Source organism: Haemorhous mexicanus, chromosome 20, assembly GCF_027477595.1.
Source record: "Haemorhous mexicanus isolate bHaeMex1 chromosome 20, bHaeMex1.pri, whole genome shotgun sequence".
Classification (NCBI taxonomy): Eukaryota; Metazoa; Chordata; class Aves; order Passeriformes; family Fringillidae; genus Haemorhous; species Haemorhous mexicanus.
The window spans coordinates 11,768,881-11,795,953 of record NC_082360.1 but is presented as its reverse complement, the minus strand read 5'-3'; the positions used below and the strand labels follow the sequence as shown (position 1 = coordinate 11,795,953).

The window sequence follows — 27,073 nt, the reverse complement described above, 5'->3', positions numbered from 1 at the left end:
GTCCCCTGACCTGCCCCATCACCACCCGGCCCTATTGCCCCCCGACCTGCCCCATTCCTGACCTGCCCCATCCCTGCCTGGCCCAATCCCTGCCCTGGCTCACCCCAATCTTACTCTGCTGCTTCCCTGTTGCACTCCTCAAGCCTCCAACAGCCTCCAGGCACTGTCTGCACCCCACCTGGCACTGCCAGCAGTTCAACTGACAGTCTGCCCCAACCGACCCTGGCACCAGCCCAACGGGCACCAGCCCAACTGCGGGGCTGCCCTGCCCCCTGCACACCCCACCGCTCCATCCCTCAGCAAGGGCTGTTTGCCCACCCTGGCCAGACTCAGGTTGCAGTGCCAAAGGCTGCAGTGCCAAAGGCTGCCCCACCCGAGGCACAGGATGGGCAGGGACTACAGCAGGGAATGCTCTGGCAGATCCCTCCCATGGTACAAGGGTGTCTGACTGGACAACCACCTCCAGCCTGATGGCACCAACACAGCTGGCACAGGCTTGGCACTCCCAACTTGCCCTCAGCCCCAGTTTGGCTTTGATCCCAGTCACACCTGGCACCAGCTGGGTATGCAGCCCCCAGCCTGGTGCAGAACATGGTACCCGAGGGTACCCCCTGTCCCCACTGTCCCAGGTCCTCCACAGGGTCACTCCTCTGCTGTGAGTGACCACAGCCCTGCCCAGCTAAGCTTGGTGCCTGCAGCAGGCTGCAGGACCAAGAGCTGTCCCAGCCTGGAAGAGAACACACTGCCCCATGTTCTGCAGTGAGGCACCCCAGGCACTGCCCTGGTGGCCAGGGGCAGCTGGTGAAGGCACAAGGCTCACAAACACCCCCAGCACATCACGACCTCGGGCTGGGAGAAGCGTGAGCCCAGTACAAGGCTGGGCACAGGGCACGGGCTGACAGTGCCAGGGGACTCCTGCCCACCCCAAGCTGCACAGAGTACAGGAGGCCAAGGGAAGCGTGGTGCAAGTATTTATTTGTTGCTGATCTTCAGCACTAGTTTACAAGGCCATGGCAAATTAAAAAAAAAAAAAAAAAAAAAGGTTAGAATAAAAAATCCTGCCCACCCGCCCCACTCCTGTGAGGCCTCTGCACTGAACCACCCACATACAAAATAATCTACAAGGAGAAAACTATACAGGAGTATTTACACCTCTGATAAATAGACTAATACTGATCCAGGTGCCTCCAGACCGTGCGTGGGGATGGGGACAGGACAAGACACAGGCAACTGTGAGGCAGAGAGCTGGGGCCACAGGCCCCACCCAGCCAGACCCCCAGCAGCAGCCATCCTGAGGGCAGGCTCCACCATGGCACCATGCCACCCTGGCACGAGGCCATGGCACAAGGATGTGCTGGGGCAATGCCACCGAGCGCTGCCACATCCGAGCTGCAGCTCCCACAGCTGGGTGAGGGCACACCCCCGCCCTGCATGGCACCACTGCTCAGCACCAGCCCCTGCCCTTCGTCCCTCCTGTGTCTGGGGACCATTCCAGCACAGGGGGTGGCTGGGAGGGTCCAAGGCAGCAGCGTGGGGACGCCCAGAACAGACCCAGGCCCGCTACAACGAGGGCCAGGATCTGTATCTCTGCAGGGCCCCCTGGGGCTGACACCCTGCACCCCAGCACCTGTGGCACCCCAAAACCGCCAGCTGCTCACCAACAGCTGCCACCTGCCACCCCAAGAGCGTCTGGACACGGGTGCTGGGGGGACCCAGTGCCATGTGGCCACAGGCCTGCTGGGGGTCAGAGGCAGGGAGGGTGCCCGTGGTGCTGAGACCAGGGCTACCAGGGGTGCCGTGTTCCAGCCTGAGCCTGTGAGGACGCTGTCAGGTGATGAGGCAGTGATGGGGGGCTAGAGTCACTGAGATGCCCGTGCCCCTTCCCTCCCCCCACAGTTAAGAAATGGCTAAGCTGAAGCTGGGCCCTGGGCCTCAAGGGCCAGCGTGCAGCGTGGCCCCCATCCCACATGCCCCCATGACAGGGGAACACTTGGGCTGGCCTTGCAGGGCCAGTCTGGCTGCTAGTGCCTCTTGGTGGAGGAGACCTTCTTCTTCCTGGCAGCCAGCATCTCGTAGAAGGGGTCCCGGCTGATGGCAGCCCTGGCAGGGGAACAAGGGCTGGGTCAGGCCAAGCTGCTGCAGGGATGGGTGCCACCTGCCTGGCCTGGCCCTAGGCAGGTCCCTTTATATCCCTGGGGAAGCTTTCCTCCCCCATCTTTGCAGGATGCCCTGGGAAGCACTGTCCCCTTCAGGACAGCAGGCAGGTCCCTGCTGTGCCCCTGCCCAGTGCCATGCCCCTCCAAGCACTCACTTGATGCACTTGATCCACTCCTCCTTCTCCTCAGGCGTGGGGGCAGAGATGCGATACACCGTGTGGTTCCCCTCCACCACACGCCCGTCTGCCTCTGTCTTGCAGGCCTTGATCACCTGGTCCTTGTTGTCAGGGATGTAGAGCTCAAAGCAGTTCTGGGCGGGAGGGAGAGACCACTCAGACACAGCCCCCATTTCCAAAGGGGAGCCTAGACTGGGAAGGACAAAGCAGAGCCACACACCCTGGCACAGCCACCCCAGCAGGGCAGAGAGGAATGACACACTGTGACTGTCAACCCCCTGTCCCCACATGAGCCCCTGTGGTGACCAGCCCCACTTTGGTAAGGCAGTAACCGCTCTGGGGCCCCCTGCCCCTCCTGGGGACATCTTGGGGTGCTGCAACACCTCCCAGCTTTTCCTGCCCAAGCCAAAGCTGCCCCCAAACCCCAAAGGACACTGCCACAGCACTCACGGGCTTCTTTGAGTCCTCCACCTCACGGATGCTCAGGTTCTCCAGGGGGATGATGCCACGGGGCTCCTTATCCTGGTGCAGCCAAGCAGATGTTTAGCTGTGGGGCGGGACACCCGCAGCGCAGCCCCTTCTCTGCCCCAGCCCAGCTCACCCTGCAGGAGCCCACTCACCGTCGTGTACTCGAAGTAGTAAAGGCAGTTGTCCGTCAGGATGAACCAGCGCCGCTTCCACGTCTTCACCCTGCCTCCTGGGAGCAGAGAGGGCCAGTCGGGCACAGCCCTGCCCAGCGGGCCGGGCACACGGGCTCCAGCAGCGCAGCCCCGGCGGACACACAGAGCCAAGCAGAGGCAGGCAGCGGCGGGCAGCAGCAGCAGGCAGCGCACACCGCACCCACCCGAGCAGGAAGCGCACGGATGAGGATGGAGGCGAGGGCGGGACCGCTCCCACCCAAACACAGATTCAGCACAGCTAGAGGAAACTGCGGCCAGGCAGCTCCCGGGGAGCACACGGGGACTTTCTGTCCACCCTGGCCACGGTCCTGCTTATCCTGGACCCCGGGCAAGGCAGACCCAAGGCCACGGCCGAGCTGCACAGCTGCCAGCACAGCGGGAGAAGCTGCCCTGCTCCCCCCACCCGGGCCCAGCTCCCCTCCAGCGCAGCCACTGCAGCAGTGCTGAATGCAGGACGAGCAGCCACCCTTGCAGGCTGGATCCGGCAGGGACACCAGGAGCCACCATGTTACACTGGGGTTCCTGCTCATCTCCTTCCCCTACCAGGAAGGCCCTGTGGCCCCTGCTGCCCTGTGCCAGCTGGCAGCCCACCCCTGTCCCTGCCCCAGAGCAGTTCTGAGGGCCAGCACCAATGCTCCCTGACACCTTGGGGTGCAGGCATTGGAGCAGTGCTGGTGCCTCATGGGGACTGCTGAGAGTCCTGAGCACAGGGCACCACGCAGACAGATCCCGTCCAGCTCCAGCCACTTGGCACGCCCTAACCACCCGTGCAAGGCTGGGGCCTCTCCTGAGGAGACCCAAAACCTGTCCCCATCCCTTGTGTCACTGGAGGCAAGGACCCACTGGCCAGGCTGAGCTGTCTGCGGACATGGTGGTGCACAGCTGGGCGGGTGGCAAGGTGCCACTGTGACCCCGTCCTCCCCTAGCGTGGCAGAGGAGGCCACAGACCTTGGGGAATGCATGGCATGGGCAGGGCTGGCACCCCACGTCCCTGCCTGGAGGTGAGAGGGGCTGTCCTGCAGCAGGCGAGGTCCCCGGGTGTGTGGAGTTAGCAGCAACAGCAGCAGCAATGAGACTCATCACCAGCAATTAAAAACGCAAAGGAAACGAAGCCCCAGCAGTGTGAGCAGAGCAGGGAAGAGGGGTACGTACCTCCTGGAGTTGGGGGCAAGGAAAGGAAGAGCCAAAATCATGGAAACACATAAATGAGGGAGAAAAGAAAATTAAAAAAAAAAAAAGAAAAAAATAAAAAGAGGAATCCCAAAGCCCCCCCCTTGCCCTGCGGGTCAGTGGGGCCGGGCTGCAGCAGGGAAGCTGTGAGGGGTTGGGCCAGCGGCAGAGCTGTGGGGACTTGACTGCCCTGGCTCACTGTGGCTCTGTGGGATGGGGCTCCTTGGCTGCTGGGGTCAGGGCCTGGCTCTCTCCACCCCCTGGCTGACCAGCAGGGTCCTCCCTGCCCCCCAAGACAGTTGGGGTCCACAGCCACTCTGCTACCTCTCTGCCACCCCATCAGTGGTGCCAACCTGAACCTGGGTGCGCAGGGCCCCTCCAGTCAGGGACAGGAGAGCCTGGTGCTGTCCTGTGCCTCCCCACACCCGGGCAGGGAGCAGGCAGCTCTCGCTCACCCCTCCCAAGGGGCTGGCCATGTACCAGGAGTTCTGACCTCAGGCAGAACTCTGGGGAAACGCCCCCCTGGACCCCAATCCACCCATTCCCCCTGCTAAACCCGGGCAGAGGATTCCCCAGAGGTGCCAAGAAGAGAAGCCACAGGAGCCAGGGTGCAGAGGCTCCGGCTGTGGAGCCGGGCGGTGCAGCAGGGATGCCATGCATGCTGCCTGCATGTGGAGCCGGGATGCGAGGTGGTAATGCTGTGGGAAGGTGAGGCAGGGGCTTGTCTGTGGTATGGAGGGGGGACACACGCAGCCTGGGGCAGCTTGCTGCTTGCTCCCGGGGGCCTGCTCCACATCCTGCTGCGGCTCGGTGACCTGAAGGGCCTCGAGGTCTCTGTGCTCTGACACCAGACCCTGGTACCAGCTCTGTGCCCCAGGGGCTTGCCCAGCCTAGAGGCAGAATCCCCCAGGACACCCACCCAGCCGCTCTGCAGGGCCTCATCAGCTCTGAGTCTGCTCCTGCTGCCCAGCCAAGGGAAGATGGAGGGCTGGATGTACAGCTGCCTTTCACATGAAGGCTGTGCCTGTCTCTGTAGCCTCCTCATGCTCTGAAGAGCCAGGACAGCAGGCGAAGGTGTGGGAAGCCCAGGGTCATTGCACCCTGGTGACAGCCTGCCCTCCCTTGCTGCTGGCACTCACCGAGCTTCAGGAGCCAGCCCTCCCGGTCGGGGTTGAAGAAGGTGTGGGTGAGGTCATTGCCATCATCCTCGGGGATTTTGAAGGGCTCATTCTTGATGCTCTCATACAGATTCTGGTACAATGACATGGAATCAGCTCTGCTTTGCCCTGCAGCCCCGTGGTGGGCCCTGCTCTGGGCCAGCTTTGCAGCCTGGCCCTGGCCCTCACCTGGAGCAGCTCCTCAGGCAGGTCCCCCCCGTCATTGATGCCGCGGTTCATGGCGATGAATCGCTCTGCCGTGGGCTTGTCCTTCACGTTGGGATTGTGCAGGCTCGTGTTCAGCATGATGATGGCAAAGGACAGCACGTAGCAGGTGTCTGCAGGAGCAGAGGGGAAAGTCAGCTGTGGGGCAGGATGATAGCAGGCACACCATCTGGGACAGGCGCTCACCTGTGGACTGGAAGACACCCGGGTTGCACTGGCAGTACCGCTGGGCAAAGGCCTCCATCATCCGGTCAATCTTCTGTGCCTCCCCTGGCAGCCGGAAGCTCCACAGGAACTGCCTGTGGAGAGCGAGCTGTGCTGCTGATTTGGGGGCTCCATGGTCCCCAGCACCCTCCATGGGCCACACTCGGCTCCCAGCCCCTTACTCACCGCAGGGCCTGCACAAGGTTGAGGTCCGTGAATTCATGCAGCTCCACAAAGGCATGCAGGACTTGGATGTTGAACTCATCCCTGTGGGAATGAAGCCAGAGCACCAGGGATGCATGATCAGCAATCCTGTGACTGCTGAGTGGCTCCACTCTCCCTGCCCTTCTCCCGATTCTACTCATGCATGGGGGGAAGCTGCAGTTATCCCCTGCTTGATCCCTGGTCCGGTCTGCACGAATCACCCCCTTGCAAGAGCCAGCCATGAACCGAATACCCCCAGCACCCCGGGCACCCCCAGTGAGCTGCTCTGTGAGCTCAGAGCTGCACTGTCCCATCTCTCAGGCGGCAGGAGCCCACAGGCCCCTCAGGAAACCCGAGCCCAGTGCACCTCTCGCCCAGGTAGTCTCCGATGGCTGTCTTGTTGAGGCCCTCTCCCTTGTACAGGAACTGTGCAATGTCCTCACACGTGTTCTTCAGCAGGTCATTCTCAATCAAGAACTGGATGCCCTGGAGGGGTGCAAGAGAGGTGCTTGGGACTCTGTGGCTGCCCCTGCCAGCCCCTGCCCTGGCTGCTGGCTCTGCCCCAGCCCCAGCAACCTGGAGTGGGAGGTGGTAGAGCCGTGCACACCCCCAGAGGCAGGTAACCAGCTCTGCTCCCCATCCCACAGTACCTTCTTGGGATCCATGTTGAACTTCTTCCTGCCCATGGCCACCTGCTTGTTCCTCTGCATGTTTTTCCTGCAAGGCATGAAGCAGCTCTGAGCACTCGGCCGGGCCCCACTGCCTCTGTGCAGCCCCTGGGGCAGTGCACCGTGGGGAGGGTCAGCCTGGCCCGAGGGGACCCAGGCTCCCAGGCTGGACCCACAGAAGACAAAGCCAACACATTGCTCTGTGTCTGCCCCACACCATGGCCTGGGGCTGCTCTCGGCCTGCCAGGCCCCAGAACAGAGTGGAGCTGCCACCCTGTGTCCTTGGGGTCACCCTGAGCAGAGGGGGTGCAGGCAGAGCACCTGTCAGGTCACCCAGACACGGGCAGGCTTGGGCAAGCTGGCTGTGGCAGGGCTCTGGGGAGAGCAGTGGGGCTGGCAGAAGGGGACAGTCTTCATGCCCCAGTGGGTAACTGGGAATGATGCTGGGAGTCAGCTCCCACCGGGCCCCCCGATCCCGGCTGGCACTGACTGCACCAGCTCAGAATAACAAAGCTCGCCAGTGGCTGCAGCTGACAGAGGGGCTGGGCCTTGGAAAAATAGACTTGGGAGCAGCAGATCATCCTGGAATCCTCCTCCCAGGAGCTCAGAGTGCCTGGGAAAGCTGCTCACAGCAGCACTCGTGAGCCAGGGCTCAGCTGCCCTGGGCTCCTGCACAGCCCGAGGCGGCTCCACAGTGCTGGGACTCACCTCTCCTCCGTGGAGCCCAGGTTCTCGATCTCATTCGTCACTTCTGCTATCTCATCCTTCAGGCGCTGTGGGGAGAGGGGGCACTGAGACAAGGAGGAGCCTCCCCCACAAACCCTCCAGCTCCTAGCCCTGGAGACAGCCCCACTCCCCCTCCTTCCTTCCCTCCCTTCTCCCCCCCACCCCCAAGCGCTGCCCAGGGGCTGAACCAGCTCAGAGGGCACCGGCAGTGGGGCTGGCTGCCCCCCACTGCTAATCCCTGCAGCACTGCCACACTCCCAGCATGCAGGAAGGAAGAGATTCAGAGGTTAACAAAATTACCCCTAATCCCTTCAGATCATGCCCAGCATATGGCAGTAATTAGCCTCTGCTGCCTTAATCAGGGACACGACTGACAGTGTCCCAGATGAGCCCCGACCTCACAGGCACTTGCCAGGGCAGTGGCCTGGCCCAGATACATGGTCCCTGCCCATGCCAGGCAGGGGCTGGCACAGACTGGCACAACTGCACAGCCTGGAGCACTGCAGGGGACAGGAAAAGGCATGGCTGCTTTGGCTGGGCAGGGACGGCTGGCTGCCACCTGGGACCACATCCCAGCTGGGACCCTGTCCCCAGTGCCCCTTGGAGGAAGGGCTGTGGGGCAGCTGGATGGGGCTCCAGGAACCCTTCCAGCCAGGCTGCTGTCCCAGGGACAGGGGGAGTGTGTGGGTCCCTGGGCATCATACCTGTATGTCAGCCAGCAGCTCCTGCTTTCGGCGGCGTATGTTCTCCAGCTCCTGGCACTCCTCTGGGGTCAGGTCACTGGGCACTGAGCAGAGACACGAACAGGTCAGCACGTGTGCTCTGGGCAATCAGGCCTGCCAGGCTTCTGGCACAGTCTCTGCTCCCAGCCAGCACTCTGGGCCTGGGTGGAGGCAGGAGGTGAAGGAGCTGGGCTGGTGAGCAGCGTCCCCAGCCCCACACAGAGGCCAAGTGGCACCAATGGCATGAAAGGAATTTGAGGGCAAGGGCATCTGCTCCTTCAGACTGTGGCAGCTGCAGAGTGAGAACCAACACGGGCGCCCACATCACCTCCAGCACTGCTTCTGCCAGCCCTGCTGGCCCCCAAGTCCCTTTTCCCTCTGCTCTGCCCCAGCCAGGCTGGTGTGGGTGCCCATTCTGCTCCCCATGGCTAGGCAGCTCTGCTGTGCCCTGCAGCACAGGCTCCACACCGACCTGCAGCCCTCCAGCTTGTTCTGCTGCGCCAGGTCAGCCCCAAACATCAACCAGCTCCTGGCCACCCTTGCAGCTCCCTCTACAGTGTATTCATTATTCTGGGGCAGAGCCTGGAGCTGGTGCACCCTCCAGACAGACCTCACCAGCACACCACGACATCTACACCTTCCTGTCACCCTGGGGAGCCAGATACCCCCTCCCCAACACCATTGCCCAGGGCCACCACATGGTCCCCCTTGCTCCAGGAGCATTCCTAGTGCTCCTTGGCATGTGACCTCCTTGCTTCACAGTGACAAGGTATCCCATTCCTGTTCCCTCCAGTCCCCAAGGTCACTGGCTCCTTCAAGAGTGCTCCCAGCCCTCCTACTATGCTCATGTCTCCCACCTCTGCCAGCTGTGCGTTGCACCAAGGTCACCTGCAAGGACACCAAAACACCTTCCCTCCAGAGTGCTGTCCCCAAGGGAGGTGGCAGCGGGATCTGCCAGCTCAGCTCTTGTGTCACTCCCACCTCCCGCCCTGGGGTGCTGGGAACAGGCGTCTATAGAGCTGTCACCACCCTCCCCTGCCCCAAGCACTACCCCCCGACCCGCTGAGGTCCCACGTGCCATCACGTACACAGCCACCGCTGCCGCCAGCCCAGACTCACCAGAGTGTCCCCAGGGCAGTCATTGCCCCACGCCAGGGCCCAAAGCCACCACGTGCCTTTGGACCAGCACTGTCCTCAACTGTGCATCGATTCCCCCCGCACTACCTCAGTGGGAGCTGCCGGGGCGACCCTGCACCCTGAATCTCTGAGCTCAGCACTTCCCCGGCTCTGCTCTGGGTCAGATCAGCTTCCTCCTTCACAGCCCCCTGTTGCCAAGGCTCAGGCGCCTCCGCTTGCGACACCGTCCCTCAGACACGCCAACACTTCCCAATACTTTCGGTCTCCCATGTCGGGAAGCCTGAGCCAGACAGGTCAGGTGGTGGCACCAGGTTAAAAGTTACTTACAGTACCAGAGCTGTGTCGATGCATCCCAGCACCTTCCGCACACCCCAGCGCCATTCTCACCATTCCCACCGGCACCAGCCCCTACTGCCAGGCCCCAGGGCGCTCGGCAAGCCCAGGCTCACAGCGGGAGGGATGAGCTGTGTCACACCCGTACAGACACAGAAACCCCCAAATCCCTGGGCTGCTGCCTGTGCCACAGGACCCTCCTGCCCAGCTGCAGGACCCTCTTGTCCAGCTGCCAGACCCCCAGTGCGCTGCAGGAAAAGCCAAATTCATGCCAGGCCTCAGGAAAGCCCTCAGCAATGCCTCTTCCTGCCCACCTGGGAGAGGACAGGGGCTCCAGCCGGGGTCCCGGCAGCCCCGGGACAGGCGTGGGGCAGATGAGACGCTGCAGGGCAGCAGGGCAGGACGGCAGGGCTGCTCCAGAGCCCCGGAAGGTCCCTCCCCGGTGGAGGCTGAGCACTCGTGACAAGCAGCCCAGCCATGTCAGCAGCAGCCAGAGGAAGAGAAACCCCAGACGCAGGAGCTTTTCTGGGGAAGGAAGGCGGCATTAACCCTTCCCTAGCTCTGCGCAACAGCTACCCTGGCGAGCCCCAGCGAGCCTGGCGGCAGGCAGAGCAGTGCCGAGGGATGGGAGGCTGGAACAGACACTGGCACAGAAGTCGCACAGGGACCCACCACACTGCAGGATCCCAGCACGGCCGGGCCTCCCCACCAGGACAGGAAGGCGGGGGTTCCCCCGGCAGGATCCTGTCCCGGAGCAGCAGGATCTGTCCACGGGGCTCGGGGCTCACCCCGGAGCAGCAACCGCAGCCCCTCCGCAGCTCGCCCAGAGCGCAGCCCCGCCCCACAGGGCCCTGCCGGCCTCGCCCTCTGCCCCAGCGCCGCCCGAGGGCAGAGGGGCACACACGGAGCCAGCGGCCACCCCCGCCCGGCCCCCCGCGCCCCGGCCCGGCTCACCGTGTCCCTCTGCCCGGAGCACCATGGTGCCAGGGCCCTCCCCGGCCCCGCTGGCCGTGCCCGAGCTGCCGTGCTGGGTGCGGACACCTGCAGCCTCGGTGCTTCCGCGGTGACTCAGGGCCCCCGTACCAATGAGCTCGGCGGCCTCTCGGGCGTCATCCCGGCCTCGCCAGGAGCCAGCACCAGCACCACCCTGTTCCTGCCGCCATGAGCCAGAGCCGTCAACACCTTAACTCCTGTGCTCCCGGCTGGGTGGGAAATGGGCGCCAGGGCTGCTCCCCCTCCCTGGCTCAGGGCCGGGGGACGCCCTGTGCTGGGGTCCCGGCCAGGCAGGCCCTGGGCTGGCCCGGCCCGGCCCTTCCTTCCTCGGAGCCTGCCAGGACACCCGACCCGGCATGTCTTGAGCTCAGTGCGCAGCGCCGGGCTCCCCTCCCTTCCCCTCCAGCAGCCGGGCATCCCAGCGGACCCCCAGCCCTGCAGCTCCCCCGTCTCTGCCAGACCTCTCCACTGCAGGTCCAGGCCCTGTGCTGGCCATGGGGACCGCCGGTGCCCGCTGCCCTCCACAGGCTCCACGGCATCTCCCACACCTGGCTGGGACAAGAACTGGAACCAGGAGAAGGACTAGGAGCCATGCCAGCCCCCATGGGATATTGTTCCCCACTGTCTTGCCCCCTTGCTATGGGGTGTCTGTAGGGACCCCACTGCTCCGCACAGGACCCCTGTGTGGTGAGTCCGGGTGCTGTGGGGCCACGCCTGCAGTGGGAGCGACCCCAGCACATCCTGTCCCCATCCCTGTCCCCATCAAGTCGCCTGAGAGGCTGCAATGGCTTTGGCTGCCTTGACTCAGCTAAATCCTGCTCAGCAGCACGAGATGGAGACACAGCACCCAGAATGCCAGCTATGGAGTAAGGGGAGGGTGGGCTGCAGAAGCCTCAGGGTGTCCTTCAGCCCCCCGAGCCACCACAGCAGCCAGCCCTGCTGCTGGCCCACGCTGCACCACACCAGAGGGGCAACAGTCCCGGGGTCAGGCAGGCCATGGGGATGAGCCCAGGGTCTCTGCATGCTGCTGCGGGTGCCACCACCTCCACCCCTTGGTGGGGTCCCGTGGGGCCCCCAGAAACATCCTGCTTATCTCCTCACACCACATCCTGTTTTCACCATGTGCACACCCTGGGTTGCGTCAGCCCCATCCTTCCCCACCAACAGCTGAGGTGCATCAGGAGGAGGGTTTGGGGACAGGCCCTCCTGGGCTACTGGACCCTGTGCTCAGGACACTCTCCTGCTTTTGTGCAGCCCTGCCCAACACCCCATTAATCCTGCTTCCCTGACCCAGAGCCCACCAAAGAACCCCGTCCACAGCCACTACCTCACTCCCAGTGGCTCAAGGCTGGAACATTCCCACGCACAGACCCCCAGCCTCCAGCATGGCTGGGTGAGCACCAGCTCAGCCATGTCTACAGACACTGTGCATGTGCAAGGAATGCAGCCAGGCAGGCACCTCACCTGCTCCCAGCACTGCTTATGATGCCAGGCCTTGAGAGGAGCAGAGCCCAGCTCAACCACAGGGCTAGGGCCAAGGGGGTCCCACAACCCCCTGCCCCACTGCACAGCTCCCCAGTCCCACAGCTGGGCACGAGCCAGCAGACAGCAGCAGGTCACAGAGGAGGCTGACCTTCAGCACACCCTTCAGCGTGGCAGGAGCTGGGCTTTCCCACACAGAATTCCCTCTGGAGAGTGCCACCCTGCCCTCTGTAGCCACCGGCACTTGTTGTGATGAGGGTGACCAAGCGCTCACGCATCCTCTGGGGCAGGGCAGGGTAGAGAGGCTGGGGCAGGACCTGCCACGGCCATCCTGTGCTGCCTGTGACCTCCCAGCCACCACTGCTGGCTCCCCAAAACCCCTGTCCCAGCACGGCACCAGCTCCACCCAGGGCAATGCCAGGCGAGGGGCCCGCTGCTTGCAGAGGCCTGAGCTTGGGAAGGCCGGCAGAGGAAGGAGGCAGTGAGATGGTGAGGACACTCTGTGCTGCTTTCAGCAGGAGCCATATGGAGCCAGAGCCATATGGAGCTGGAGCCATGGGCCCCGCCGTGTCTGCTGGGGGATGGGAACCCCGCGGCACGGAGGGGAGGGGGGCACGCAGTGCCTACCTGCCTTGGCAGCCACCGAGGGGCAGAGGAACGCCTGGAAACTGGAGGCGCAGAGCTCGCTGACTGTCCCCATGCTGTGGGGGTCCCACGCAGAATGCCACCAGCTCCGGCAGGGCAAGGTAGTGACAGGCAGAGGTCAGGCAGGAGCACACAGAGGCCAGACAGGTGTGCGTGGCCGAGCAACGGGCTCCCTGGTACTAGGCAGGTAGCCAGTACCGAGGGCAGCTCCCCAGTGCCTGGGGCAGGGCGCGAGCAGGGGAGCCGGAGCAGTCCCGGCTCTGTCTGGAGCTGGCTCTGGCTCTGCTAGGGGAGCTCCAGCCGCAGGAGCCCACGCGCCAGCCCCAGCCAATCCCCGCCGCACCGGCACACCAGTCCGTGCCACCGCCGGAGCCACAGCGGGCGCCTCAAAGCCACTTGGAGGACGAGGAGTTTCAGAACTTCCCAGCAGCCCCCTGCCCAGGCTGCCTGCCCCCCGGCAGCCCCCTTGCCCCCGCGGGGGGCCGGCAGCAGGGTATTTTTAGAGAGGTTTTATCCCTCCGTATTAGAGCATTAAGCATCAGGAGCCGGCGGTCGCATAGCAACGAGCGCCGCATGAAGGAAGGTGCACCCAGAGAAGCGCGGCGGTGCGAGCGTGGGGGTGCCAGCACGGCCCCCGCTCCTGGGGTGCAGGGCCCGAGCCCCAGCCCTGACCCAGCCCGACAGGCTCAGCCAACCCTGCGTGCCAGCACGAGCAGACGCCTCTGGTCAAGCCCCAGAGGCACTGCCCACTCTGCTGTGTCCCTGGGGTGTGGGGGGCTCCTGCAGCAGGAGCCGGAGGTCGTGCCTTGGGATCTCAGGCTGGGAGACAGCTGCGGAGCTGGGGAAATGCACAATATATTTCGGATATTTTGGACAGACTCTCACACCCTCCCAGCCTCCCACCCCACAGGCACTGAGCAAATCCAACCGGACTAACAGCTCCTTTCCTCAAAGCAAGAGCGATCTTGAGCACAGGGCATGGCCATGAGTAACAAACCCCAGGGCCTGTCAGGGCAGGAGCAGCTCGACAGCTCCGCTCACCCGCCCCTGCATCCACGGAGATCGCTGAGCCAAGAGTAACTTGAGCAGGGCAGGCAGAAGCCCAGACAGGGCGGGCAGTGAGGAAGGGCACCCTGGCAGGCAGGAGCAGTCCCTGATGGCAGGAGCAGTCCCTGATCCCAGGAGCAGTGTGACTGGAGAGAGGAGGAGAGAGTGGAGAAGGGCAGCTGACAGGGCAGCCAGGCACTCAGTGCTGATGTGACTGACCTTCTGCTTTCAACACCACTTCCCCTTTCCCAGGGGCCAGAGGAGTGGTTACCACATCACCAGGAGGCAAAAGAGCAAGCGAAGGGAGCCAGGGGCACAGGGGAGGCTGAGCTGGGCACGTGCTGTACAAGCACCTGCCTGGGCCTGGACTGGCGTCTGGAGAAACCCCAGTGTGACACAGGCACGTCGGTGCTGTGACTGGGATGAGGCAGGGCCAGGTAGCACCTCCCACACAGGGTGACCTGGATGCCTGGCTGGGTCCTTGCACCCTGTCCAGGTAAGGTAGGGTGTTTACAAACCACAGCTACAGCCCTGACATGACTGCAAGTGTCAGCAGCAGGGCTCATTGTTCTCTACTCCAGACACCTCAGGAGAGGAACTGCACTTGCCTCTGCCCAAGTGCCCGGCTCTGTTCTCCAAGCCTGGTGCTACTCCAGCACTATCTCTCTACCTCTGACCTGGGAGTCCATCCCTGAGCTCTGTGGAAGAGTGGCTCCCCAAGCTGGGCCCACCAACTTGCCCAGGCTGACCCCACACTGTGCAAGGAAAGGGCTGGGGCATCAGCAGCAGCTCCCCCAGCAGTGTTCCCTGGTGCCCAGGGACATGCCATGGTCCCAGCATGGGACAGCCAAGCCTGTACCAAAGGGCTGCCAGCACCCACTGGCAAAACAGGACTTTGCAGGCTGGCGGGGAGGAGGGCAGGGACTACCTGGGTGAGGAGCCCCTCAGCCAGCCTGTTGCAGAGCTGGCAGCCCACCCTTCTTTGGAAATCCCCCACACCTTGCACAGCCCACCCATCCCAGACAGCGAGGCCCCCCTGGCACAAGCTGCTTTGCTGGAGGCTACATCAACCCCGCTTAGAGAAATCCCTTAATCCCCAGGCCAGAGTGAGCGGTAATCCCTTGGGTGCAGCGGGATTACCAGCACTGCCCAATCCCCCTCTCCCTGGGGCCAGCGTGAGCCATGATGGGGCCCAGCTCAGGACACGGTGCCAGGACAGGACTGTGCTCCTCACATCCTCTCACCGGTGCTGCAGCTCAGCAAGGCAGGAGCAGCCAGGATGGTTCCCCACCAGGACACCTCTTCCCATGGTCCAGAGGCGTTTGAGCCACACCACTGCTCCCGGTCAGTTCCGCTCTGGGATGGGGTCAGTCTTGCTGCTGTCCCCACGGGGAGATGCGGGGAAGGGGGTAGGAATGCAGCCCCACGCCCGGCAGGAGCAGGGGGAGCACACATCTGTGCCGCCAGCTGCTCGCCCTGGGATTTGCTCTCTGCCGAGGCAGACGGCTGAAGAGAGGCCATGAGCCGTGGGGCAGACACTGGCGTCAGCACAATCCCACCAGAAAGAGACTCCCCGTCGGCTCCCACCACCCTACAGCCTCGCAGAATGTCCTTGGCTAAACCAACTCAGCTTAAGGGCTTCAGGGCAGCTGTGGGCTGTGCTGCCCCCAGCACAAGGACAGTGGCGGGGGCTGGAGGCAGCTGTGCACTCCCTGCATCCCCCCGCACCAGGATGAGCGGGACATTTCTAATGCTGAGAGATGACCCGGGATGTCTTCCAGGTGATTCCGGGAAGCACCAGAGGTTGCTGGCAGAACCACTCCCCACCGCGCTCTCCTGCTAATAGGTTGTATCTGACAACACCCGAGCCAGGCCGCAGCCGCCGGCACCTTCCTTATCTCACACGGTGAAGTCCTCGCAGCCCAGCACTGTCACTGCTGGGGTGGAACAGCAGCTCCTAATCGGCCGTGTCGCACAGCTGGGCAGGAAACCGGCCGCGAACCGGCACTGCCGGCAGTGGCACTTGGCTGGCACCAGCTGCCCCCAGGAAGAATGGTCACCAGCACGGCTCCAGCACTGGGGGCATGGCCCCAGTCGTCACTCAGACTACAGTCTCCCCTCAGCAAAGTCGCCGCCCAAGGAAAACCACCTGCCGACACACGGGCACCTGCCTGGGACAGTCCAGGCACAGGCAGGGTCTCCCTGCCCAGTCCCGTCCTCAGCACCAGGAGGAAGGAACGCTCTGCGGGCACGGAGGGCAGAATGCACGGGCATGAAAGGGGAGACCCTGCAACCGCTGAGCCCCCGGGGCCCGCCCAGGGAGCGGCTCCGGGCACACGCCGGGAGCTCCCGAACCGGGGGCTGTGACATTCAGCAGGCGACATCGCGGCCAACCTGCCCCGAGCTCTGCGGGGCCGAGCTCGGCAGTGCCGGCGGAGCACCGGAGCAAAGTGCGAGCGGAGCGGCCGACGGAATGGGTGCGGGTAGCGGGCCACGGAGCTCCGCGGGCCCGGGGAGGGCGGTCCCGCGGCGCGCCCGCCCCCCGCGCTGCCGGCGGGCACCAGGTGCCAGTTCCGCCAGGCGCTTCCTTCGCCGCCGCCCGCACGATGCCGCCAAGGCCGCTCTGTCACTTGCGGGCGCGGGTCCCGCCGCCGCCGAATCTCCGCCCGTCCCGGTGCCACCGCCCCCGGTCCTGCACCTGGGAGCGGCCCGGCCCAAGCGCGCCCCGCCCGGGAGAGTCGCCGCCGCCCAGCGGGGATTACGGACTACCCCGGCGCCTCGCCCCGGGCCAGGTGGGTGTCCCAGAGCCCCTCGCCCGCCCCCGGCCCGCACTGACCGCAGCCGCCGCCCTCCTCTTCCTCCATCCCGCCGCCGCCGCCGCTCCGGCCCCGCCCGCGTGACGAGCGCGCCGCAGCCGCCACGGCCGGCACCACGTGACCCGGGGGGGCGGAGCCCGGCAGGCCCCGCCCGCTGCCGCCCGTCCGCGTGCCCCCTCCCGCCGCTCGCCCCTCGCCATCGCAGCCGACCATGGCCGAGTGACAAAGACCGGGATTTATTCGGTTCCATCCTTCAATGCCCGTAGCCCCAGCGGCAGCGCTCCGGCCCCGCAGGGATCCCCCCGGTGCCTCCGCGCCGGCGCGGGGCCGCACCAACACGGGGGCGGGGGAGGCTCTCCATGCAGCTCGTGCAGGGGATGGGGCGTCATGGAGTGATGGTCGGTAACGCGGGCAAGGGGAGGCACAGCAGCATGGAGCAGCAGGGACGGGCTTGAGGCACTTGCCAGGAGCCCCCGCAGGTGCGGGCTGGGGCAGGAGGGGCAGAGGCACGGAGAAGCTGACGAGGAGCCCGGCCGAGGCAGGCTGGAGGCAAGACAGAGTGGGCAGGCTCCTCTGCAGCTGGAAAGCAGCTCCCCGAAGGAAAAGGCACAACCCCAGGGCTGTGGCTGTATTCCCTCCCCTCTGAGTGTGCTCCACCGACAGCTCCCAGGACAGTGCTGCCCTCGGTCCTTGACCCGGGACTGCTCCCTGAGCAGTTGGGGATGCAGATCTCAACCTGCGAGGCAAAGAGCAGTGTCAGCCACCAGGCTGCCACCCCCCAGTCCCCAGGCTCGCTGTGCCCGCAGGCTCACTCACCTGAGAGCCGGTGGCCCAGGCTGGCCATCTTGGCAGGATGTGACATCAACCAGAAGTTGCGCTTGTTCTGCAACTTCTGGAACGGATTTGAGTCTCTCCTCCGCTCCTGCTTCATCTTCTTAATTTTCTTTACCTGTGCAGAGGTAGGAGAGCGCTCAGGTCAGAGTGCAGAGGCCCCAGCCTCCTCCCGCCCGCCCCAGCCCAGCACCCACCTTTCCTTTGTCGAACTCCTGGTCCCACTCGTCAATGACGGTCTTGCTTTGAGCCAGGGCTGTGTCCCGAATGGCATCCTGGCTCACGGCCGAAATCTCACCCTGCCAGGTCAAGACTGCAGAGCAGTGAAGTCAGCAGAAGGAGCAGCCTGTGCCCTGCTGCACCCACCTGCACCAGGCCCTGCCCCGGGCCTGAGGCTGGAGCCCCTTGCTGCCCACCCTGTGCCAGCCCCATGCCCGGGTACACCTGCCTGCTTCCAGCAGCCCCTGCTTGCACTGGGGTCGGGGAGCTCAGGCCCTGCAGAGCTGGGGGGCTCTGCCCTCACCCAGGGTTTAGGGCAGGGGGGCTGCACGGCTGTTTGCCCACCCAGGTGAGACAGGATTACCTTGTTTGCCATAAGCCTTGTCCAAGGAATTCTGGAGCAGCTTGTCCACCACACTGGACTCCTGGCCCTCAGGGGCTGTGCCAGCCCAGCTGCTGGCCGCAGGGCTCAGGGCAGCCAGGGCGAGTCTCTCATCCACAGCCTGGCTGTCACTGGGATGTGCTGCCACTGCAGAAAGAGGCAGGCTGAGGATGAGCCAGGGGGAGCAAGGGCAGCTACCATGTCCCTCCCTCTCCAAAGTGATCCAATCCCAGGAAACACCATTTGGACAGACAAAGTCCTCATGGCTGAGGGTGTCTGGGCACACAAGTGCCTGTCCTGGGGGTCAGTCAAGGGGCCTGTCCCCACTTCCTCCTCCAGGGCACAGGACACAGGCAGTGCCAGGCAGCTGTGGGACCAGCAAGCACTGGGGATGGCACAGCAGTGCTCCAAGGGGGCTCCTGGGCAGACAAGCCGCTGGCTTGCCCCTGCCAGGCACCAGACAGGGCACAGGGTCACACCTGGGGTGGTGGCAGTGGTGGCAGGGACAGTGCTGGCAGCCGGGCTGCTGAGGCTTTCCATCCTCTTGCGTTTGCGGTGCTTGTGCTCTCCAGCCTCCACGCTCTGATGTGTCCTACAGGGCTCTGGCTCAGCTGTCCTGGAGCTGGGGAAGGCAGCAGGGTCAGCTCACACCAGCCAGACCAGAGCAGGAGAGTCTGAGCTTCCCACAGAGCAATAGGGCACAGAGACAGCTGCACTGCACCCAGGAGAGGTGAACCCACCTACAGGGATCAGGTGGTCAGCTGGATGCAAGCTGAGGTGCATCCCACCTGCACAAAGATGAGAAGCTCCTGACTCAGGAAGCCTGACCTCAGGCTCGCACATGCCCCTGGTCCCTCACCTGTCTGAAGACAGCATCCCAGAGCTGCACTCTTCTGTCTTCTTCAAAGGCCTGTCTTTGCTCCTATTTTTCTTTTTCTTCTTCTTCCTCTTGAGGGGTGAAGCTGGCTCCATGCCCAGGCCCATGCTGGGCTCTGGCACATGTTGCTTGGGCCCACTCTTCATGTCCTGACAGACCAGACCATGGCTGAGACCCTTGTGTGCCACCTCCTTCCCCATGACAGACACTAAGTCCCCTGGAGAGACAATTTTCTTCTTGGGGGGCCTGGAGTCTTTATCAGTGAAGTCCTTCTGAGAGGCAATGCTCTCCTTGGGGAGCCTGGAGTCTTTGTTCTTGAAGTCCTCTGCAGAAACAACTCTCTCCTTCTTGGGAGGACTGGAGACTTCATCCTTGTCCTTCACAGCCACAGCACAGGAGCTCCAGTCTGTGCTACGATGTTTCCTCTTCCTTCGCTTCTTTTTGAAGGAACCCTCAGGTTCCTCCTGGCCAGACCCCGTCTCCCTGCTGCCAGAAAGAAGGTGGTGTGAAGTGTGGGCAGTGCAACCACGGGTCAGCAGCGAGGCCGGGTGCTGAGCAGGCAAGTTGAGCACAAAGCTGAAGGCAGACTTTTCAGGATTGGGAAGGTCAAGACCAGATGAGGACAGGCTGAAGGACAGGAAAAGAGGCTGATCTGAAAGCCTGGAAGCCTCAGTCTTCCCCCCTCCCCTGAGGTGCAGAAGCACAACCCAACTGCTGCCATCTTGTCCACAAAATGGGAATCAGATGCTGCTCTGCAAGCACTCACAGGTCCCACACAGACTGGGAAAGAGTGGGTGCTGCTGCAGCACGTGCTGCAGGCTACAAGAGACACCCAGAGCAAGATCTAGACCAGGCTGGTGCCTCCCGATCCCATGGGACATTAGTACAGCGTCAGGCCCTGCAAAGCTCCCTCCCACTCTGTGCTGAAGTCAGCTCTTCTCAGACCTGGAGCTAGCTCTGCCAGCCCTGGAGAACAGAGAAGCTGGCTGCAAGGCCACACAGATACCCCGTGGAGCACCTTCCTGCCATGTGGGAGCCTGGGAGCAATGGCACTGCTTACCTGGACTTGTCCAGAGGCCCAGGAGTGGAGTCAGGATGGGTGGTGGCTGAGGGCCGGGGTTGTGCTTGGTGGTCACTCACGCTCACCTTCTGAGAGGGTATGCCCTGCAGTTATTGACATAAATAAAAACTTGGCGGTCTAACACCAAGGTTTCCATGAGCCAAGAGAAAAAGGGGAGCCCAGAGAAAGGGGAGGAGGACACAGACAGGGGCAGGAAGTGGGGGGTGGGAGAATCAGAAGTGTGCTCAGTTAGAACTAAGGAAGAAAGGAAGGAGAGAAATTTAAAGACCTGGAACCCCAGTGCACCCTCCTGAGCCCACTCACTGCCTGTGGAGGAGGCACCCCCACACCCTCCTGCTGTGGCACCACTCCCTGCCACTGGCCCCAGGGGACAGGTGACACCAAGGAGGTGCCAAGGCCCCCTAATGCAGGGACTGGCACATTCACCCCTCTGTCCCAGGCAAGGGGGCAGCAGCCATCCCCTGCATCACTCAGTGATGTGAACAACAGCAAGGCCTGCTCCCACAGCCCGACCCAGAGGGGGGAGCAGCCACCACAGCCTGGGTTTGGAGCTGGGGGGCTCTCCCCAGCCACCCCTGTCAGCAGGAGCCCTACATAACCTGTTCAGAAGGCACAAGGGTCGGCTGGAGTCTCTGGGCAGAAGCTCAGACTCACCTTTTTGGCTGAGAGCTCTGTTTTCCTGGCCAGCAGTGGTGCCGTGGTGCTGCCCCACTCCAGGGCAGTGCTGCCCAGCGGGGAGGGTTTCACAGGGGCTGTCCCAGAGCTTCTGGGGGCAGCCAGGTCAGAGTCTTTAGGGACAGCTGGCTTGGTGCCAGGGCCAGCAGGGAGGTGGGTGCCAGAGTCCCTTCCCTGAGAGGTGCAGAAGCTGCTGGAACTGCTCTTGGCCCTGTGGGTCTCCTTGGCCAGCTGCCCTACTGTGCTGCCCCAGGAATTCTTCTTCAGGGTCCTGGCCATCGCCCCGCGGCCACTGGGCTCCTGGCTGGGCTTCAGCAGCTTGGATGAGGTAGGTGGCTTCTCACTGTCTGAGCCCTGTGGGGGCAGCCCTGCTTTGGCCCTGCACATGGTGCTGGTGGCATGGAAGCCTGTTCTGGACATGCCAGGTGTCTGTGGCTTCTTGGGCCTCTGGCCTGTGTCACAGCCCAGCAGGGTGGCCTCGTGGATGGCTTTGTGGGGCAGTTTGGATGATGGAGTCTGAAAGGGTAGCTTTGACAGAGCAACTCCGTTTGTCAGCTTTGACCCCATCCCAGGAGAGCTGCGGGCGACAGGGACTCCAACATCACCTGGACCTGGCAGCCCCTTCCCCAGCAGCTTATCTCGTTTCTAGACGTGGAGAAAGAGAGAAGTTCAGTGAGGAGAGCCAAGGAGCCACAGATACAATGATATCACCCTCCCCACGCCCAGCCAGGATCCCTGGGTTCAGCAGGATCAGGATCTCTCCTGCACAACACCCTCCCACTCATCCACCTCCTGGCCTGCCTGCAGCCCCCAGGGCCCGTGGAGCAGCAGCTCCTGGGAGCACCAACCTTCAGGACTCACCGGGCCCGTGGGTGGCACACACAGGGTCCCATTAATAGCAGGTTTCTTCACTGGCTTGGAGTCACTGGGAGTGCAGCTGGGTGGGCTGAAGGCAGCTGTGGCCATGGGCCCTGCTGAGCTCTTCCTGGGGCTGCCCAGCCTGGGGAAGGCAAAGCACATCAGCCGTGGGGATGTGGGTGAGCAGCACACACAAGGAAGGGCAGCAGGAGGCTGGAGGAGGTGAGGTGCTACAGCAAACCATGACAAGGGGCCAGACCACTCCCTGGCACCCCCCACCCTGGGCCAGCACAAACAGAGGGGCCTGGGGGGGGTAGGGGACCAGGAGGCACAGGGTGCTCTCTTACCTCAGGTAGAATAGGACGTAGGCCTGCTGGTTGAGAACCACCTTAATGTTGCTGGGGTGGACCTCATGGTCATTCATTCGATACCACTGCCCATTGCTGGCCTGTGGAAGGAGAACATGGAGCGTGGTCAGGCTGTGTCTGAGGAGAACGGGGTCAGGCTCTGGCCAAGGAGCCTCCTGGCCTGCAGAACAGCAGGAACAGCACCCATCATCACAGCTCCTCTCCCCAAAACCCACAGATGGCCCAGGGACAGGCCAGGGAGCTCCGTCAGGGCAGACCTTCCTGTTTCCTCCAGGGGAGCACAGTCTGTGCCCCACGTCCAGTGCTCCACACCACCCACCCTGCCAAGCACTCTCCTTTCTGCACCCTGAAGGGACCCACAAGCACCTACCAGGGCCCAGCCCAGCAGGGTCCCAAGGGAGCACCCCGGGCTCACCTTCACATAGCAGAAGTAGTGCCCAGCATTGCAGCTGTACCCAGAGTGCACCAGCACTGCATAGAGTCCATAGGTGATGGGATCACCCTTGGGCTCGGACATGTAGGGCCGGATGTCCAAGATCTCAGGGTATCCCACGTCCTGTGGAAAGAAGACATCTCAGGAGCTGCCATGGCTTTCTTGCCAGAGCAAGAGCAGCTCTGCTCTTGAAGCAGAGCTCGTGTCCCATCTCTTGAAGGAGGGGACACGCTCTCCCCAGACAGAGACTGTGGCGAGGAAGACGCCAGGATGAGCCCAACTTCCCCCACTGGGAGCAGGACTGCACCAGGACCACCTCCTGCCTTGCTTGGGGGCAGGACCTCGGGCCAGAACACAGCCCTGGCTGTGGATCACTGAGCTCTCACCTTGGTGATTTTCCTTCCACCCAAAGAGCCGCAACTGCCAAAGCGTTTCAGTGAAATGGTGAGAACGTTGGAGGCTCGGTGGATGGTGAAACGTTTGCTGGCTGACACTTTCTTCCTGCACCTGCCCAGGAAAGCTCAGGCTATTCAAGCTGTTCCGACATCCACATGGCTGCCTGCCCTGGCCACACAGCAATGGCAAACCCGATGGGAATGGTGCTGCTGGCACCAGGCACTGCTCCAGATACCTCCCCACGGCCGTGCCTTTGAAGACAAGGCAGCTGAGGAGCAGCAGGCTTCATCACAGGCCCTGCACCTCATGGTTTAGCCACGCAGCAGGCACAGAAGCCCTCCCACACTGTGGCAGCCCTCCCACAGCACAGCCATGGATCCCGTTATGCCCCAGCAGCCCACACTCACATGCTGCACCTGTAAGCGTTGTCCCCACCCAGCTGCTCTGGCTTCACAAACAGCTCCAAGGCCCGCACGATGTTTGCGGCTCGCTGCAAGGACAGGGTGGAGCTCAGGGCACGTGGGGCCTGCCCACAGCACGGCCCCGCTCCCTGCAGAGAAGCTGGCCCAGGAGAGAGCACACAGCACAGGGCTGCAGGCTGCCCCAGAGTCCTGAGCCTGCCCCTGGCACGGCGTGGTGGCTGCTCTGCCCCACAGCACTGCCAGCCTGCACGGAGGGGTCACGGCTCAGGCAACAGGCACTGCCCCGTGAGACAGGAAAGGAGGACCAACAGCAAGAGCTGCATCCATACTGCCAGCACCTATCTGCAGGTTAGGGAGCCTCAGAGCAGGAACATCCCCTTCAAGAGCAGAAAGCCCCATCCCCAACCCTGCAGCAGTACCTCGACCTCCAGGGTCACGTCCAAGTAAGGGTCATAGGTATCCGAGACAGTCTTGCACTCCAAGCATTTCACTGCAAAAGAGCATGGGCACACCCTGCCACATCCCAGCCTGGCACAGACAGCTGCAGTGTCCCCCCAGCCCAGGCCTGGGCTTTGGCATGTCAGCACCAGGACTGACAGCCTTGCAGGGAGGAGGGCTGGCACATCTACTCTGTGTTGGGGAAGCAGGTGCCCCACAGGTGCTGCAGGACTGACGGACTGCAGCTCTGGGTAAGTTAAACATGTGAGCTGTTTTCCCAAAGGGTTTTACTGCCCAGGCCCAGCCCAGCCTGCTGGTACTCACCACGGGACCGCAGGTAACCACCGAAGATCTGGTGAACCAGAGTTGTGGCCTGGGTCTGGCGATCCAACCTACAGAGAGGCAGCAGAACAGATCTCACACTGCAGCAGCCAGCCCTGTTGGACCCTCAGGACAGCCCCCTCTGTGTTCCGGCCAGTGGCTGGGCTGTGGAGCCCCAGGGGCAGTGGGAAGTCACAGCCCCTGCCAGACTACTCTCCTGTGTCCCAGCTGAGGGGTGACACCAGGCCCCAACAAACCCCCTCCTCTCGAGGAAGCAGAAGCTCCTGGCTGGAGCTCAGAGCAGAGGCAAAGCTCCCCAGGACAAAGGGTCTGGGGGAAGCTGCCCAGCCACAGAATTGGGGCTGAGCTAGCAAGTAGGCCTGTATCCCTCAGGAAGTGGGATGTGATCCCAGCCTGGAGCAGCCTCGGGACTTGGAGGAAGGACTGCAGCTATGCTGAGATGGAGGAGTCAGCAGAAGGTGAACAACAGCCCAGAGCCCTGTCCCTGAGGGGCAGAGAGCTGGACCCCACACCCGAGGCCCCTGGAGTCAGAACCTCCCCACAATAAGGCTGACCTGGGGCACATGTTCACTCCACAGTCCACTCCCGTGAGTGCAGGGGACCAGCAAGGGAACAGCAAAGAGCAGTGATGGGCCATCAGGCCCCACATACTTGGTGTAGCCATTCAGGCAGGCCTTCTGCATGGCATCGATGGTGTAACGCAGGAACTCGTGTGCATCCTCCTGCCTGCCGAAGCGCAAGTTAGGGGAAATCTCTGCAAGAGACAGAGGACTCAGCACGTGCTGCAACAGATGCCATCCCTCCCTGCCTTTCCTGGGGCAAGGACTCCGGGGTCTGAGTCCCCTCAACCCAAACCAGACACCGGACTCATGTCACAGAGGAAGGCCCTGGCAGCCCGAGAAGGCTCCAGGCACTCCAAGGCTCCATGAGCCATCTCAGTGGAGCTGTTTGCCAAAACATGCCCCAATCCCAACAGTTCTGCTCCCACATTAGTCATGGCTGGGGCAGCCCTACTTACTCTTGAGGTCTCGGATGATGGAGAGTGGCTTTATTGCATTGCCGCTGTTGGCAAAAGCCTGAATCGTGTGGTTCTGCATAGTGCACATCATGCAGAAGCTTCCGTGGGCACCTGGAGGAGGAGAGATGACACGACGTTGGGGACAAACCCAGGAGAGATGGAGGCAGGACAGGGGATCTCTGGTCCCATACAGCTCAGCCACGCTCAGCTTTCCCTATGAGCTCGATGCCACAAGGGGACCAGCCCGTGCCATCCCAGCTGGCACAGCCCATCACAGGAACAGCCAGGGCAGCTCCCCAGATGAGACAGCGTTCACACTGACACTGACAGAAAACAGGTCCCAGGTATGCACTGGGCCAGCCCATAGCTCAGCCCTGAGGGGCAGATCCCACAGGCAATCCTATGGATGGGGCTGCAAGGCCTGTGTGTTAACTGTGGTGACAGCTCACAGCAGTGCCTGCCACGCTGCTCTTTTGCACTCCCCACAGTCAGGGGCTGTTCAGGACCCGCCAGCTGAGCCCCCAAGAAGCCAGCAGGCCCCACTGAGCCCATCTTAGTCCTAGGTACACCCAGCAGAGACAAAGTTGCCAAGCTTGGGAACACTGCTATGGCCAGGAAAAGTGAGTAGGACCCAGGAACAGCCTCTTGACAGAGAAACAGGCAGAAAGGAGCAGGGCAGGGAAGGCGCATCCTGATATCTGCACTCCCTCACAGAGCCAGGCACGGAGGTGCTGAGCATAGCACCGTGAACAGCACAGGCAGACGCTGCTCGTCCCTCCCGGCCCCCTGAATCGGGGTCCCCACTCACAGGTGCGTCCGTGCTCCCGAGAGAGCAGGTAGTTGGTGAGTGGCGGCGTGTAGGTCAGGCACTGCAGCGCCGAGTTCAGGAAGCAGGTGTTCCCCAGGTTACTCAGCCCGGCGCCCACCCGGTGGACCCGCTCCCACTTCATGGAGAGGCTCTGGGCTGGGAAGAGCACCTTCTGCGGCGGGGGGATCCCGTCCCCCGCGGCCCTCGGCGGGGCATGGCTGTGTCCTGCGGGGAGCAGACAGTCAGCCGGGACAGGAGCACGGGGGGTCCCTTCACCCTCTCCACTTACCCGGGGGGTTCTGCGGCCGCTCGGGAAGGCTGCCGGTGACGCCGAGGGGGCGGCCGATGGCCTCGGCCCCGATGTGCTCGTACTTGTCCCGCAGGTGCCCCAGCTGCCCGGCCAGGCCGCGGCGGGCGGGCACGAACTCGATGCGCTGCTGCAGCACGGAGCGGGCGGCGGCGGCCAGCGGCCGGCCCAGCTCCGCCGCCGCCTCCCGCCGCCCCGGCTCCAGCGCCTCCCGCAGCTTCTCCGCGATCATCGCCGTGGGCGGCCGGCTCGGCGGGCCCGGCGGCCGCGGCTGCAGAGAGGGCGGAAAGGGGCGGCTGAGCGGGGGGCACCGGCCAGGCAAGACCGCTCCCGCGGCGCTCCGGCTCTCAGAGCAGCCGGCCGCCGCCACGGCCCCCTGGGCTGGTCCCTCGGCCGCCGCGGGCACCGCAAAGCCCCCGCCGCCACCCGCGACCCCGAGCGCCGCCGCCGGGCGGTCTCGGCCCGGCCGCCGCCATATGCGGCCCGGCCGGCCCCGGCGCTCCGCTCCCCACGGGCGACCCCGCCGGCAGGGCCGAGGAGCGCGGCGGGACGGGGGCGCAGGCCCCGGCGTCCCCGGGCCCGTCCCGCCCGGCCCCGGCAGCGCTCACCATCCGGGTCCCGCCGCACGCACGTGTCGCCACACCGCCCGCAGCTCCTTCCGCGCCGGCCCCGCGGGGCGGTCCCGCTTCGCCTGCGCGCGGCCGCGGCGCCTCGCCCGGCGCAGCCCGGAGCCGCGGGCGCTCCGCCCCTTGCTCGGGAGAGCCAACGGAGACACGAGCTCCGCCCGCTGCGAGCCCGGCGCCACCGAGGCAGGACGCGGCTGCCGAGGAGAAGGCGGCCGGCAACGCCGCGCCCAGACCGGACGGTCCCACCACCAGGGCACGTTTCCACGCGGACCGGCCACCACGCGGTACCCCGGCCCCGCCCGGTCCCCCTCCCGGTCCCGTCGGATCCCGCCCCCGGCGCTGCCGCCCGCGTCCGAAGGTGGGCCCGCGAGAGCTCTTCCCCTCCCTGTCCCGTTCCCTTCCCTCCGGCGGCCCCGCGGCCATCGCTTCTCTCCGCTGCTGAGCAGGGGCG

The 27,073-nt window shown here is 63.8% G+C and overlaps 2 protein-coding genes across 6 annotated transcripts; both read right to left on the bottom strand.

The window, feature by feature from the left end:
* Window positions 1-954: 954 nt before the first annotated feature.
* On the bottom strand, window positions 955-16,658 carry CYTH1 (cytohesin 1). Of its 4 annotated transcripts, none has more exons than XM_059864539.1 (13): window positions 16,562-16,658; window positions 8,071-8,153; window positions 7,349-7,413; window positions 6,623-6,689; window positions 6,340-6,458; window positions 5,955-6,035; window positions 5,751-5,863; window positions 5,529-5,677; window positions 5,321-5,433; window positions 2,953-3,031; window positions 2,783-2,854; window positions 2,312-2,466; window positions 955-2,100 (listed from the first exon to the last, which is right to left on the bottom strand). In XM_059864539.1, exons 1-13 carry the CDS (start codon window positions 16,587-16,589, stop codon window positions 2,022-2,024), a joined length of 1,203 nt encoding a protein of 400 aa, XP_059720522.1. In that variant the 5' UTR covers window positions 16,590-16,658; the 3' UTR covers window positions 955-2,021. The 4 variants fall into 4 exon arrangements, with proteins under 4 accessions (XP_059720522.1, XP_059720523.1, XP_059720526.1 ...); XM_059864540.1 differs by lacking the exon at window positions 16,562-16,658 and adding an exon at window positions 10,513-10,902 and having other exon boundaries at window positions 2,953-3,029; window positions 5,322-5,433; XM_059864543.1 differs by lacking the exon at window positions 16,562-16,658 and adding an exon at window positions 9,873-10,022.
* A 103-nt stretch (window positions 16,659-16,761) lies between these two features.
* USP36 (ubiquitin specific peptidase 36) lies at window positions 16,762-26,664 on the bottom strand. 2 transcript variants are annotated; one of them, XM_059864537.1, is made up of 20 exons: window positions 26,605-26,664; window positions 25,979-26,267; window positions 25,690-25,914; window positions 24,882-24,992; window positions 24,515-24,617; window positions 23,846-23,913; window positions 23,503-23,573; window positions 23,069-23,151; window positions 22,652-22,772; window positions 22,248-22,388; window positions 21,812-21,912; window positions 21,468-21,606; window positions 20,586-21,251; window positions 19,911-20,014; window positions 18,833-19,477; window positions 18,453-18,595; window positions 17,956-18,120; window positions 17,570-17,685; window positions 17,358-17,490; window positions 16,762-17,277 (listed from the first exon to the last, which is right to left on the bottom strand). In XM_059864537.1, exons 1-20 carry the CDS (start codon window positions 26,605-26,607, stop codon window positions 17,273-17,275), a joined length of 3,432 nt encoding a protein of 1,143 aa, XP_059720520.1. In that variant the 5' UTR covers window positions 26,608-26,664; the 3' UTR covers window positions 16,762-17,272. The 2 variants fall into 2 exon arrangements, with proteins under 2 accessions (XP_059720520.1, XP_059720521.1); XM_059864538.1 differs by having other exon boundaries at window positions 18,833-19,336.
* Window positions 26,665-27,073: the final 409 nt, after the last annotated feature.